This window comes from Sminthopsis crassicaudata, chromosome 2, assembly GCF_048593235.1.
Source record: "Sminthopsis crassicaudata isolate SCR6 chromosome 2, ASM4859323v1, whole genome shotgun sequence".
Lineage (NCBI taxonomy): Eukaryota > Metazoa > Chordata > Mammalia > Dasyuromorphia > Dasyuridae > Sminthopsis > Sminthopsis crassicaudata.
Genome location: NC_133618.1, coordinates 542,070,517 through 542,085,714, shown reverse-complemented (window position 1 = coordinate 542,085,714; position 15,198 = coordinate 542,070,517). Strand labels below are relative to the sequence as shown.

At 39.5% G+C, this 15,198-nt stretch overlaps 1 protein-coding gene across 6 annotated transcripts in view; it reads right to left on the bottom strand.

Annotated features, from left to right (window-relative positions):
* Positions 1-7,123: 7,123 nt before the first annotated feature.
* CSNK1G1 (casein kinase 1 gamma 1) overlaps positions 7,124-15,198 on the bottom strand; it is a 241,641-nt gene continuing 233,566 nt past the window's right edge. For all 6 annotated transcript variants that reach the window (XM_074294846.1, XM_074294844.1, XM_074294849.1 and 3 more), the window contains one exon: positions 7,124-8,378. In XM_074294846.1, the coding sequence (XP_074150947.1) occupies positions 8,324-8,378 (55 nt within the window). In that variant the 3' untranslated portion in view covers positions 7,124-8,323. The remainder of the gene's footprint in view (positions 8,379-15,198) is intronic.

The window sequence follows — 15,198 nt, the reverse complement described above, 5'->3', positions numbered from 1 at the left end:
GGCTGGGATGAAGGCATCTTTTTGCCTCACGTGCGTGTGCACAGCAGCCACCTCTCTATCAGCAAGCTGGGCTTTGCTACCGACACGCTCCATGCAATTAGGCTTGCCGCTTTTCCCCTCAGACACAAACGGGTCCTTATAGAACGCGTCTCCTGTCCCATTGGATGATTGGTCAGTTGAGTTCGTCATTTCTCTAGAAAATAGGTTAAAGATAGGTGATGGTCCTCCTCCCTGCTCCGCAGGCTCCTGGCACGACACGTTTCAGAATGCCCTATTCCACCTTCTTCACCTTCTACATCAGCCAAGGCACAGCTTAAATGTGCCTCTCGTTCCACTATATTCTAAATCCTTCCTGATGTTTTGAGATGATCTCCTGGGGAGCAGAAAGACCAACACATTCCAGGTCTCAGAATCTTCCAGATCGGTCCCGGAACGGACCGTGAATCTGAAGGTGCCAATTTCTTTCAAATGAGTGTGTGTACTGTTACTTCTAGGCTGTGGAGAAACTGGAAAGAGAAAAACAATGGCTGAAGAGGATGGGGTGGGCTTTGAGCTGACACCTGAGCCTATCACTATGGGAAAGAAATGTTTTACATTTTTTTAATGTTTAAATTAGACCAGAAAAGATTGCCTTGATGGGTTTGATCAATTCAAAGGGAGGGTAGCTGGCAGGTCCACTCCTGTCTAGAAATGGTCAGAGGTGGCTGAAGACTGGATCCATCCCACCTAAATGAAAAATCAAAATCTCCCCTATGGGATTGTGTATGGCTTCAATATGACTGTTCTGACTCCTTTTATAAAGCATTCCTAGAGTGCTGCTTTTTCATATACTTTTGTTCTCTAATTTCATGTTTTGTGTGTACCTTTTTTCCCCCTCAATTGGCCAGTAAATTAATTTTGGAGAGGTGCCCTCTACTCTGGTACCCCAATAGTACAGTACTCCTAGGAGGCAGGGACTTTTTCCTTTATATCTATCTTATTATAGCTCTGTTAAAAAGCCCGCTTTAAGTATCTGAATTGTTACATAGTGTCAAAAACTTTGGGGATTTACCCTGAGAATGGTGAAGATATACATACTTGCCACACACTCCCATCTTCAATTGTTAAGGATCTGTATCCTTTTATGTACAGTCAAAATTTGGACTCATTCCCAAATTGTAGTTGAGCTAATGTAAATTTTCATGGTCCTGAAAAGTGCCTGTTTGTTACACTATTAATGTAACATTGAATTACAATGTATTGGCTTCACAGAGTTCAAAGGTCCTCTCATTTACACGGTTAATGCTAGATTCAATTTGTGTAGAGCCTCTTGCACAGAGGCCAGTTCTTTTTATATTCTTATACCCCACAATGGGCTTCATCTCCACGTTAGAATGCAGCTGCCACTTTCAAACCTCGGCTTCTGTCCCTCCACCTTCCCCCCCCCCCCCCTCAGCTTAGGGCTTTTCTACTAATAGAAGTTAACAAAGGGATCTGAAGCTCATCATGTGATACACTCCAACCAAGAGTAAGCATAAGATCGGACCTCAGGGAGAGGACAAGGCTTCACTCAAAAGGAATGAAAATACTAATGCCAGTCTCAGTAGCAGTCTCAGAGTGGGGAGATGGGGTGTGGAGAGTCTAAAACACATGAAGGCTGGCCCCTAGAAATGTGACAGGGAAAAAAGAAAGAAAAAAAAAAGAAAGAAAAAAGAAAAGAAAAACTAACTAGGACCAGCCTGAAAGGTAAGACATTTTATTTTACATACAAAAAGGGTGCAAACTGAATCCCTTCCCCTCCCAAAAGTGGGGAAAAGGTGTACTTTAAGATCACATTTGTGTTTCTCCTGCTGCCCTAGGAAATGGGCAATTCAGAGACAAAGATATTAGGACCCATGTTCTCCAAAGAAAGCCACTCCCCCCCTTTGGAGGAGCTTTTCCCAGTGGTATATAAGCCCTTATCCCGGTAGAACCATTTCAAATACACTTTAAATTGACATTCATGTTAAAAAATACTACAAGTTTCATTTTCACAGCTGAGCTTTGAGACCAGTGCCAGGGTTTTATGAATAAAATATTGCATTACATATTTAAAATAAAAGATTAAAAAAAACTCAAAAAGGCATTTAACAAGAATCAGACACATCCACGCAATATCAATTTAAAAAATGATTTCCACAGCTGATTTATACATTTTACAGTAAAAAAAAAAAAAAAAAAAAAAAAAGTTGCAATCGATATCCCCAACATCCCCTCTTGAAAGTACAAGGGCAAAGGTTAAAGAAATAGACAAAATAATAATATAATAAATTATAGCTTGCAATATATCCAGTGGGAATTTGTGACTTTATATTATTTTCCATTGGGGTTAGAATATTTTTTGGTATCATCTACATATTTTCTATTGTTACTCTTCTTTCTGTTCAACAACTGAAAATCTTTACCAGGATCAGCACACTGTACTCTTATTTGTTTTCTTCCGAGAATACTCAGGAACAGTTTAGAGCAGCTTGAGCTGTAAGTAGGTAGGGGTAGGAAATACATACATATATATGCATATCATTATATAATTCCACTCTCTACCGGCAAAGAAATGGCTCATTTTCCTGAGACATTCCTAACAGATTGACAAACCTTTTAAAGGCTTTCTGTGCAAGAGATGACCCAGGATTTGGTCTAGAGCTCAAGAAGAGGAACACTGAAAAAGAAAAGTCACGTGTACAATGGTGTGACAGGATAGAAGAAAGCTGTCAAGATTTCCATATTCCTGGTATTTATTAGTAGAGTAGGGTGATTACAGACCACCTCCATATACTACCAGGGACACCTCTCTAATGTGACACCTTACAATGATGGCATGAAAAATTTTACTGGAGTGAAAGAAAACAAACAGATCTTGTTTAGATAACTGAGATTTCTTTATAACAATGAGTTTGGTAAGTCAAACTAGAAATACATGAAGTACACATTCATTTTTTTCTTCCACAGGTTGGTCTATACATAAATACTGGAGTGGATTTCCTTGTTGATTTGGGGAAATATCCTTTCCACTGTCTATACTCAATGGAATTTAAATCTACCTACTGTTTTCAAATACAATGGAGAAGCCAGTTCTTTTGCACTCAGTTACCTGGAAATGGAGTTATGGAAAAAACATACCAATATTTTAAGACTGCTTAATTAATCAAATACATTGAAATTCCTACTTTGTGGTTAAAACACTGCTCAAAACTTCAAGTACCCTCAAAAGGGCCACATTTTCCTTTAACAAACAAAAGCAAAAATAAAACCAAAATAATCACACTTTAGATTCCTAACTGATCCTTCATGGTGAAGACCCTAGGAGTTGGGGCCTAGGAGCCATTCATAAGGCTTCTGTGCAGGTGACTGGGCCCTGGCTTGTCTGGAAAAGCAGCTTCCTTCAAGGCAGTGCCTTTGTTTTTAAAGCACACACTTATGACAGAAAGGGAGACCAAGGCAATCATTGGAACTCTCTGGACTCCTAGGCTTAATCATATTCACTTTGGGTATGAAATGATCCCTTTGGGGTCAAATCATAACTGATAGGAGCAGCAGCAATAGCAGTCCAAGAGAGATGCAGTATTGGCCTTGGTGGAATCTCACTGCTTCACAAAGCCTACATCAAATGCTCCCAATCCAGGGAACCCTGGCCTGTCTCCTTCTCTGACATTGGATACCATTCAGGCTGGCTCACCTGGTATGGACAACTGGCTTTAATGCAGGAGAAGGAGAAACCTAGAAAAAGGAGCTGGGGGTAGTGGAAGGAGAGGAACAAAGGAGCTCTAGAGTATGTGCATGCCTAGGCATAGAGGTACTTTAGGGGAAAAAAGAAAAGACAAGTTCCTCTTGGAAGATTCTCCATTGGAAGCAATGCTTTTAAGAAATGCATGCCATGCTCACTGGGCTAGGAGGAAAGGTTATGTCTTACATTACAAAAAAAAAATTTAAGGCTGTGATCCTTAGTAACCACTTTGAAGTAATGTTCCAAGTGCTGCATATTCTTGGTGTTAAAAAGCAGTTACTAACACTGAGAATCAACACTGAATGAGCATTATATGTACTTTTCCATTTAGCTATATTGGAAGCTGCTTTAAAAAGAGATATCTTTTCTGGCTAATGGGCAGCAGATGCTTTAATGCATTTTCAAGTATACTGAGAATAAATAAGCAATCACTGCTCACATGCTGGAATCCTCCCGACAATGGCTGTCTACTGAAGCTGCTGTTTTACCTGGCCCTCTGTTAGTCAGCTCTCCATGGGAGCTAAAGCAGGCAGAAATTTTTATCTACCAGCCACCCCACAATACATACTTTCCCTTTCCTTGGCCCCGTCTGACAGAGAGCAGTCAGATAATGTTCCTAATGTTCCCTGAAGCCATTACAAAAGTAAGCTGATTGCTGGAGGGAGAAGCTGCTCAGCCTCCTGGGCTCTAATACAGGGATCCTGCCTTTTATTACATTCTGAAATGAGTCTGCCTGGTCTGTGAAAACCCCCAGAGCAGATCTGAAGACAGGGCTCTAACAGTGATGGCATTTGAATGCCTCTCTCATGCTTAGAATGCAATAGTGGTCCTAATTCTGCCCTGCTAACATGGGGAGAATACTTTAAAACAACCAAAATGTTGGCTAAAATGACGATAGGGGCATTTACCTAGTTCAGAGAGAACAGGTGAAGCCCTCCCTGGGGTTAACAGGTATAACTGGGGAATTTAGGACTAGGAAAGATGGTGGAATCCCAGTATAACCATCTGTTTAAGATGTAATTAACACCAATCTGCATATGCTTAAGTGAGTCTCAACAGTATAATACTAGTGAGTCTCAACAGTATAGTATTATAGAGCTAGTAGGAATTAACCAAAGGGAGTTACCTAAATTTAAAAGTATAAGGATAATTTTTTTTTGGTTAATCCCTGATGGCCAGAGAACAATTAAATTAAAACAAACTTTTAAGAGTTTGAATGACTGTAAGTATGGAATTAGATTAAAATCATCACTGCAAATGGTTTTGAAATTTCACTCTTTAAGAATTGTCTTTCTAGAGGCCACATTTTTAAGCAATCACAGAGTTGGTGAGAAAGGAAGCCCTGTTTCACAAGTGGAGGAAAAGCTGTCTGCTAACTTGTCTGAGAACCCTTTCTCAAATTACTCAGGGAAGATTGTTCCTAATATTCATTGGAGGCAGGTCTCAGTTTTTTGTTTTTTGTTTTTTCATTAGAAAACCATGTAACTTCTGAGTCTACTCATTTTTTCCCAAGTGACAGAGGAGTGATACCACTATAACAGAGGTCCTGGGCAGGCATAAAACATTACCAGAATGCTGGGTACCTGGCTCCTCATTTCTACATCTCTATCATGAAAGCTAAATCTTCAGAGGCATCAGAGCAAAGGTCATTGGGAAGGAGCCCCTCCATCTACTTAAATCTCACTCTTTAAGAGCTATCCCTTTAAAAAAAAAAAAAAAAAAAAAAAAAGTAAGACCCAAGAAAAGCCATAGACACATCTACAGGTGGGTTTACCTTGTGGCCAGGCAAGGCTAGGACACTGCCTTTACTTTTTTTTTTTTTTTTTTTTTTTTGGTGAGAGGCACTTGGTTAGGGTTGAAATTGCCAGGCCACACCAGGCTCTTCTAGGATGTGCCCCCTTTTCTAGAATTCTCCTGGGTGCCTTTTGGCAGGCCCTTCTTTGGGAAGGGATAAGGAAAGTGTAATTAAAGGTTTGCATATGCACCAATTTAAAATCAGCACAAAGCCATATATATATATATATATATATATATATATATATATATATATTTACATATATATATGTCTTACAAACTGGGGTGTAACCACCAGGTAACTAGGGCAAGGAAGTGAAGTCCCAAACATTCAAAGTCTTCTGGGGGATATATGGAGGAAACAGGAAGCCTCCCTACCACTCTGCATTTCACATATAGAAAGATTTCTTGCTAAATTAACAAAAAGAAAAATCACAATTATTATTTGACCTACACAAATAAGAAGTCAGTGAAGCTAAACTCCCAGCCCAGGTCCTCCTGGGATAGCTGGAGCCCCACTATGGCTCTAGCCAGCACTGCTTCTGCTCCATTCAAGTAAGGCAATTAAGAGACTTGGTAGCAGAAAATGGCTAACTACAAGAACTATCTCCACACCTGTAAGTTCAAAGGTACACCCAACATTTGGAGACCAGGATTTTCTGTGACAAAACTCATAAGACCAAGGGATGCCACCTTCCTTCAGAGAGAGCTCCCTCTCTAGCTCTTCTACAGTAAGAGCCTAAGACTGGAGAAGGGGAATACTTCCCTCCCCTTCATTCTTCACCCCAAAAGATCCTTCCCTGATAAAGATAATTCCACTGCCCCCTGCCAATCAATCTAGGATACTAGGCCAGAATCATCTCAGTTTTTGTTTTGTTTTGTTTTTAAATAATTGTCTGGACAAGTTATTTGAATTCCAATGAAAATCTAGAATGAAAATACTAAATCTAGATTATGCCCTATTCATGCAGGAAGTGGGAGAGCTGAGCTCTTTCCCAGTGGTGTGTCAGCATGAAATGATGGTGTGCAGAGGATTTTGAGTGGAAGGAGACCTAGTTTCTTCATCATTCTTCTTGAGGGAATCCTCTGCCCCCTCTCTAGGCTCACTATTCCCACCCATCCTACTGTTATCCCTGCTATATAAATTGACAAAGTGATTTTAAATCGTTCTCTACAGTTCCCTTTTCCCCAAGGTTTTCCAGAACCAAGCGATCTTGCCTTACCCACTTATTCCAGTGTTTAATTTCTCGACACTTTCTTGCTGCTAGCTAGGTTTATTGACCTGCCTAGAGATGTGTACATAGGCTTAGCTTACAGCAATGTTAGGCAGATCACATGGTCTACAGTTTGGCTGCAAGGACAGCCTGGTAATCAGATGCAATCTCCTCCAGGCCTCATTTCAGTTGCTGACAAAAATCCCCAGTTTCATTCCAGTTAGAAGGCAAAGAACAAGTCCACTCTTTCCTTGCCATGCTGGCTTTCCTCCTCTTTTTTTTTCTCCCATCAGAAATGTGTGGTAGTGCTTATTTCAATTTTACCCCAATGTCATCTGGAAGTCACAGTTATCTAGCCAGACAGGACCCATGCTGTGTGAAAAGCAAAATATTTATTTCCTGGTTGGTTATCTGCTTCTCTAGGATAATTCATTTACCCGAAGTCACTTTTCAGTCCAACCTAGCTTGTCTAATGTGCACACAAGCAAGGGCCTCCGAACTTTCAGGTCACGAGGCTTTGGGAGGGACATTCGACAGCTGAGAAGGAGGACTGGAAATTCAAGTATGGCTCCTTACAGACCTTGCCAATCTGAGTGAGATGATTCAGATGGCTTGAGGTTTGGCTTCTTTTTTTCTGAGTACTGAAGACCAAGATCCTTATGTTGAGAATGTTCTCTGGACCCACGTTTCTCTCTCAGTGGCTGCACTAGCCCCACTCCCTCCATAAAGAAAAAGTAAAACCCCAAAATAATCAGACACAATATGCATCTGCCATGTTATTAAAAAAATTAAAAGTGCAATAAGGTCAATTTTTCTTTTTCCAAAACAATTTGCACTGTCCTATTACTGTTTAGAGAATAGCGCTTGTTCACCAAGAAAGCCAAGAACACCAACTCTACAGGGACAGTAGATTGCAAATTTCTCACAGCTTGTGTGCTAGGATGTAGCATCACAAGTAGGAGGGAAATAGGGAAGGAACCAGCAATCCTATGGCAGATCAGGGATCAGTGGCAGCACAGATGAACAAAAAGAGGAATTCTATTATGGGAGCCTGGAAGGTGGAGGAAATCTTTCTCCAACTCCAGGCTTGCCTTTCTCCCACTTGTTAGCTGCCCACCCTGTCTGGGTAAGGTCCTCTCATACCTTTAAAATATAAAGCCTTTACTATTAGTCTTTTCATTGGAGGAGGGGAAAGGCAGAGCACAGGAGTAAACTGAGGAAGAGAATAGTAGTCAAGTTTTTGTGAATGACACCTTCACTGTAAACAATGGGAAGGAGAGTCAACTAGGCAGCCCCAAGTGCAAGCAGTGGTAGAGCCGCCAGGAGTCTGGATCCCACAAAGAGCCTCCGGCTTGGAATTAAGTGGTGAACCGATTCAGCACTGGCCAACCCCGTGTTGGCTTCCTCTGGGGCATCTGTTTTCTTCTCTTTTTGGTTTTTGATCTCCACCCTCTCCTCTTCCTCTCTCCTCCCAGAGAGGAGTCCTTTCTAACGAGCAATGGCAGGAGCTGCAGGTGCAACTGAAGAGTCCCCAGGGCTTGGGGGAAGGGAGGGGACTCCTGGGAGGCACTGGTCACTTATGGCGCTGGGCAGTCTTCTTCCTTTTCCTCTTAAAAAAACAGCAGCACCTGGAGCACAAAGGACAACACAAGTCAGCTGATGGTCTGGAGCCCCAACAGATACTACCTCTCTGAACTGTGAATGGTAGGCTTTTCTCCCCTCACCAATAGGGATGGGAGACTGCCACATAGAGCATGCAAGATGGGTTTCTGCTAGGAAATCTGAAGACATGGCTGCTCTGTCTCAATCTGAAATGACCCAATCTATTCCCCCCTCTTCTTCCCCTCCCCCACCCCCACTAATATGAAGTAAAGACACCAAGTGCCAGGAACTTGGAGGGACTGGATCACAAGGCTTGTGACTCATTCTAGCTCTATATGAGACTCTTTTTGCCTTTCTTTGTAAGAGAATTAGGCCTGGAAATTTGCTGGACTGTGTTACAACCCTACTTGCAACTTTGTTTTGAACAGCAAAATTCTTCAGACTGGTGGCATGGACCAGTGGTGGCACTACTGGCAAAGAATGACTTGAGGCATACAAATCTCACTGAAAACAGATGCTTGAAGCTCTTGCAGAATCTAATGGACAACCGAGGACCTCTTGGTAGAGAGATCAGGAAAAGCTCCATCTCAGAATAGGGGCCTTTGAACATGCTACTAATAATGAACAAAGGGGGAAAAAAAAGGAAACAAGAATGCCTTAATAACCTTTTAAAATCTATTGGGGATTATTGTTCTGATATATGACTACTAAGTGATACTGAATAAAGTAAAACACAGCCTTCCCTAGACTTCAGCTGATGTTCCATATTGTGTTTAACAACTGGTCATATTTAAGATTAAGGGTGAAACACCATGCTGAGTTTAGGGCCAGCTTCCTTTGCTGAACCCCTGAATGCCAATTGATGGAGGTGATCATATGACATACCCTTGGCCTGAGGCTTACCCCGTCCCCTACCTCCTCTTAATTTCTTTATTGCAGAAACAAAGAGGAAAATCATTTTTGTAGAAAATGAGAAATCTAGAAGTGGAATGGTGAAGGTAGTAGTGGGGCTGGTTGAGGAGGTTCCTTCCAAGGTAGTGAAACACAGAAAATGAAAAATGTCAAGTAGGGAAAAAGTAGAGGAAGGGGAAAGTCATATTACAGATATAATTCAGACTTGCTAATAACTTAAAAGAAAACTTTCAAGAGTAATTAAGGTTGGCTTCCTTAGGCGGTTAATTTTAAGTTTATTGCTCAGAACTTGAATGTAAATGGAATCAGACATTTGCTACTTCTTTCCCACCTTGGCTGTCTTCTTAGTAGTTAAAACCCCATTTTTCATTCAGACACCTTGGAAATGAAAAAGTCAAGTGCAATTTTTCATGTAAAAGAGGACCTTATGATACTCTGAACTTGGGTTCAATTCTCTCAATTTGGATCCCTTTGAAAGTAAAAAGTACATATAAATATATACTGAAAAACTCCAGTTTTATACAGGGGATTTTTGGAGAAAAAAAAATATTTCTATATACATATCAATGTAGAGTTTCCACAAAGGGACTCCAGTTAAAAAGAAACAACAACAAAAAAAAATCCTCAAGACTTTCCCCCCAAAAAGAACAGATACTCAAAACTTCAACAGAGAAAAATTCTTAGAATTAGAAATTAATAATTAATCAGGGATAAGAGTTAACCATCTAATGTAAAAAATTGGTAAGAATTTAAGAGGATTTTAGAATCCTTCCAAAAAGTTTTCTTCAAATAGTGTCAAAGATATTTGTCATTTACTGTTAATAGGTGAAAGTATAGCCATTAGATAGTTTTGGAAGCATATGCACTTAATAAATGTTGTAAAATAATAACCAAACAATCTTTGATTACTTAATGTTTGGTACACGTTGACTGTAAAGTTAATTAAGAGTCAAAGATAAAATATAAGCAAAGATCAGTATTTATTTCTTGGAATCAAAGTGACTATCCAGGAGTTAGATAAATAAGACAATTTAAATTATAGGGAATGGGGAGGTGGGATTGATATTTTAACTGCTTTGTAAATCATGACTTTAAGAGAAACTGACATTTAAGTCAGTTTTTATCCTCATGAAAAAAATCACAAGATATTTCAGAAATTATTTTCAGATCTCATCTAACTGGCACATCATGACCTAATGTTTGAAGCTAAATTCAACTCTCTATAGAGGACACTGGTATCACTGAATCAAAGAATTTGAATATATGGCTGTAAGGAAGGAGGATAGTCCAATATAATGCTTTTGTCAACTTAAGGAAGATGCAACATGCAGTTTTTTGTTTTTTTTTCCCCACTCAATTCTCACTGAATAGCGTGCTAGAACTGGAGACAGGAGGACCAGAGTTCAAATATAGCTTTGAATCTAGTTTTCTCATCTATAAAATAAGGATAATAATAGCACCTACCTCCCAGAGTTGTGATCAAAATGAGATACTATAAAAAGGCATTTGAAAACCTAAAAGTTCTATGTACACATTATCATTATGTTGTCATCATCATAACCACCACCACCACCACCACCACCACCACCACCACCACCACCACCACCACCACCCATAGAAGGGCACCCATAAGGTTTTTTTGTTTTCCTTTTTTATTTTCTGTAGACACACTTGCCAAACAATTTAATGAGGATAGTGGAGAAATCCTACTTATTAGATATTAAACCAGATATCATTAAATCTCTTCATGTAGGCATTCCATTTTTGAGAAAAGAATGAGGAAGCTAGGTTTGATTCTCTCTAAAAGTCAATTCTCTATGCCTCAAAGATCATACAAACAGCTTTTGATTTTAAAACAGGCAAGCAGACTCTAAGCAGTCTCATCACCTCATCAATTGCAAGGTGAAATAAGCTTTCCCCCAGATTTCCAAGTTTTGGTTTAATGGAAAGAGGGTTAGATCTGGAGTCAAAGGATCTCCCTGACTCTTCTATTTATCTGTGTCACTTAGGGAGAATCACAGTTTATTTGAGACTCAGTTTCTTCATTTGTCAAATGAAGACAGCAAAGTGAGTTCCAAAGGTCTTTTTCAAAGCTCTAAATTAATGAGTTTTCAACTTTATTCCCTCTCTCTCTGTTTTCTCACCCTAATGGAGCCTGGGAATACTTCCTTAGCTTACCTCCTCCTGACCTATCCAAACCCTTCAACATCCAGCTCCAATTCTTCTATGAAATCCCAGACCAGCAGACTCTCTCCTCCTTTTATGTCTCTTGGCATATACTGTCTAATCATTCCTTTGCACCTTTTTTTACTGTCTCACATCACTGGTGGGCTCTTCATGCAAATACGTCTTTTCAACTGACTGTAAACTCCTTGAGGGGTAAGAAATAGTAAGTATCTTGCTTCTTTGTATATCTCTCAGAACCTAGCACAATTTTGGGCAAACAACAGGTATTCAAAAATATTTGCTTATATACTGATTTAGGGAAATATGGCTGACATCTCAAAGGAGAAATGGAACATGACAAAATCAGACTTACAAACATTTACCTACTCAAAAAAGAGTAAAGGGTCAAATTCACTTCACTAATGGATGTTTCAGAATTAAGATTTTTACCTTCAAAACACCCATTTTTGGTATTTTATTATTACCCCCCCCCTTTCTCCATCAAGGGATTTTTTTCTTTCTACTTTCTGCCAACATGGTGCCTTCAGTTGGCTTGGACAATAAGGGTTCAGGAGAGGATGCCCAGACCGGTCATTGAACACAAGCAGAAACAAAGCAGTCAAAAGGGTGTGACCACTGTACAGAATGTGACCCCCCTGTGCATGCAGACAATGTGGAAGAGATACAACCCCAGACTACAACAGACAGACAAGCTAAGGAGAGGCTGGGAGGACCTCAGGCAATGTCCAGGGAGAAGGGCTGGTGGGGAGGAAGGTCACCCAACTATTCAGTAGGAACATTCCTCACCACACATGGATTCTTTAGCACTTCCATATTTTTTAAATACCTCTTTTCATTTATTCTGTTATTTCTCAGGACAAATTCTAGGATTTTTTTGCCCACTACAAAAAGCTAGGTAAGACTCAATATTTTAACATCTCACTCCACCTGAATTAGTTCTTAACTAAATGTTTTGTGATCATATAGAGATGGAGTCATTAAATTGTCTTTTCCTCCCTTGGTAGATATCACTCGGACAGTTAATACTTAGGTCATGTTCTTCTCAATGGACCAAAACCCCCACAATCTCCTAGAGAGTGGAACTTTAGAAAACCAGAAGCCACTGATTTTTTTTTCCCCTAAAGAAGTGGATTTCTATGATAGAGAACATGATAAATCATTTAGGAAAGGCATCATCTGTCCAATTTTTAGTTCCTTTTGTTGTGAGGAATAATCCTTTGGGGGTGACTTAGAAGTTATAACTCCCCAGCTCTGTCAATCTCCTTCTGACATTATCTGGTCATGTTAAGAAAGATGAGAATTTTTTAAGGGGTGGGTTCTGAATGCATACACAGGACAGCCTGATTTATCGGTATAGGCCTTCTTTGTCTCCCCCCATCCCCACCTGGTGGATATAATTCCCCAGATTGGATAATTATGGCACAGGGTGGCATTTTGAAGCAATTCAGTTTTCCTAAGTCACTTTTGTTTGGTTTTGCCAATCCCAGTCTAGTCTGGTCCGCTCCCCTTGCATGTGGACTGGAGAGAGGGACTCACCACAAGTTGAGCATTTTCAGGCAGCTACAGAGAGTGTGTAAAGAGAAAAACACAGAAAGGAGGAGGGAGAGAGAGAGAGAAAGAGAGAGAGAGAAAGAAAGAGAGAAAAAGAGAGAAAGAAAGATTAGTTCACAGAGGTGAGATGGAAGTGAGTTACTGTGTGCCATGCAAACATGCAGTGCACATCTGACTTTAGCCTAACTCCTCAAGGAAAAGAAAGAGGGAGCAGGTGGGGGGGGAGACATAGGCTACTTAGCACTTTTAAAGAGAATGGACAGTTAGTTACTGGAACAAATACTGAGATGATAGAATCTCAGTGAAGGATGGGGGGTTGGGGGGAGGATTTGAGGGGAAGGGCCAGGATGGGCCATTAAGGAAAGGTTGCTATTAGAAAATACAAAGGGATCTGGACTATTGAGGAGAGAGAGCAAATGGTGTTGCCTGGAGGAAACCAAAGCAGTTCAAAGGTTGTTCCTGACTTCCAACAAGAAAACAGGCACTCTTAGACCTTATAAAATGCTACCGGGTTAGCTTTATGGTAACTCTAAGATGGAGCATAGGAATCTCTCACCTTTCTATGTTTCCTATTATTTGGTGCCTGTGTGGGAAAAGCTGTGACTTAATTCTTGTCCCACTAAACATGTGAAAAAGATTTCAGATGAACTGACTTCAAGTCAATAATAGCTGACTGACCCCAAAAGGGATACTAATGAGCCTTAATTTTGTTTAAATCTACTTTAAACATAATTGTAATGATCTTCACTAATATTATTTTCTGTGAATAAATGACCCATGTCTGTTCCATACTAGTCAATGAATCATCAAGACCTCTTATTTTATTCCAAACTAAAGTTGCTCCCTTATAAAAATACTCAACTAATGTTATCTTGCATAAAAGAAATCAGAGCCATTCCTTTTTAAGGAAAGTCAAGGTAATATTATGTGTCTTTCAATTCCGTACTGTAATATAGATGAATATTACAAAATCAAATATTGGGGGTAAAGTTCTGTAGCCTAGAAATTGCCAATGTCTCAAAGAATCAAACTCACCACAAAGCAAAATCTACACTTTGCCCAGAAATGGCAAGTGATATCACAGCATTAAGGGAATTTGCAGGCTATTCCAAACATTGTAGCTGAGGCATCATCTTATATAGAAGAATATTATTATAGAAGAATGCTCTCATGGCTACAGTTATTCTAAAAGTTTTCCTACAGAAAGCCAAAAAAGAGTTAAAACAAAGTAAGAGTCCTATAATATTGTTAGGGAAGATAAATTGGTCACTATCTTGAGAATGGTAGTGATTACCATAGGAAATTCAAAAAAGGTCTGGATAAATGCTAGAAAATAAAATTTAAAACTGAGGATATACAGATAATCTCAAATGGCTAACTAATTCTATGTATCATCCATTCCTCTATTTCTGACCGTGTTTGTAGGAACAGTAGTCCTTTCATAGTGAATGGCTCAATAGAAATTTTAGAAATGTTTTTTTCAAATTAACTTATAACCAGGGTTTTGAATTTACCAGTTAAATCTAGTATGGGAAAAGTTCTATATCACATATGCAAAACATACACGCACACACATACACACAATTAATGTACAAGTTAACCAAAATGTAATGAAATGAGTGTGTTCCTTTGTGAGAGATGAATTATCCCATGGCATTTGTATTTATTACATTTATGGGAAGCATAGAAAATCTGTATCATATTTTACATATAGTATATATGATGTGGGTTCACATCTAAACACAACAGCTAAGTGATGCAATGGGCAAAGTGCTGGGCCTGGGTTCAAGAAGACTTAAGTTTAAATTTGATCTCAGATATTTATTAGATATTGACCCTGGGCAAGTCACTTAACCAGATAATAAAGAGCACCAACTTCTCAGGATTTGTTTTAAGGGGCAAAGGAGACAAAATTTGTAAAGCATTTAGTACAGTGCCTGACATTGTAGGCACTTAATAAATGCTGACTTCTTTCCTCTTTTTCCTATAGCCTTTCTTCCTGCCTTCCTTACTTCCTTTCTTCCAAGCAATCCTTATACAAAAGTTCTAAGAGGTGAAGGATCAAGGTGGCAGGAGTGAGAACAACTCTTAATTAATCTTAATAGCACAGTGTCTGGGCCAAATTGCAATATGCTGCCTATAGCTTTGTATTTAAAAATGGTGAAAAGAAAATTCAGCACATTTCCTGGAATAAAG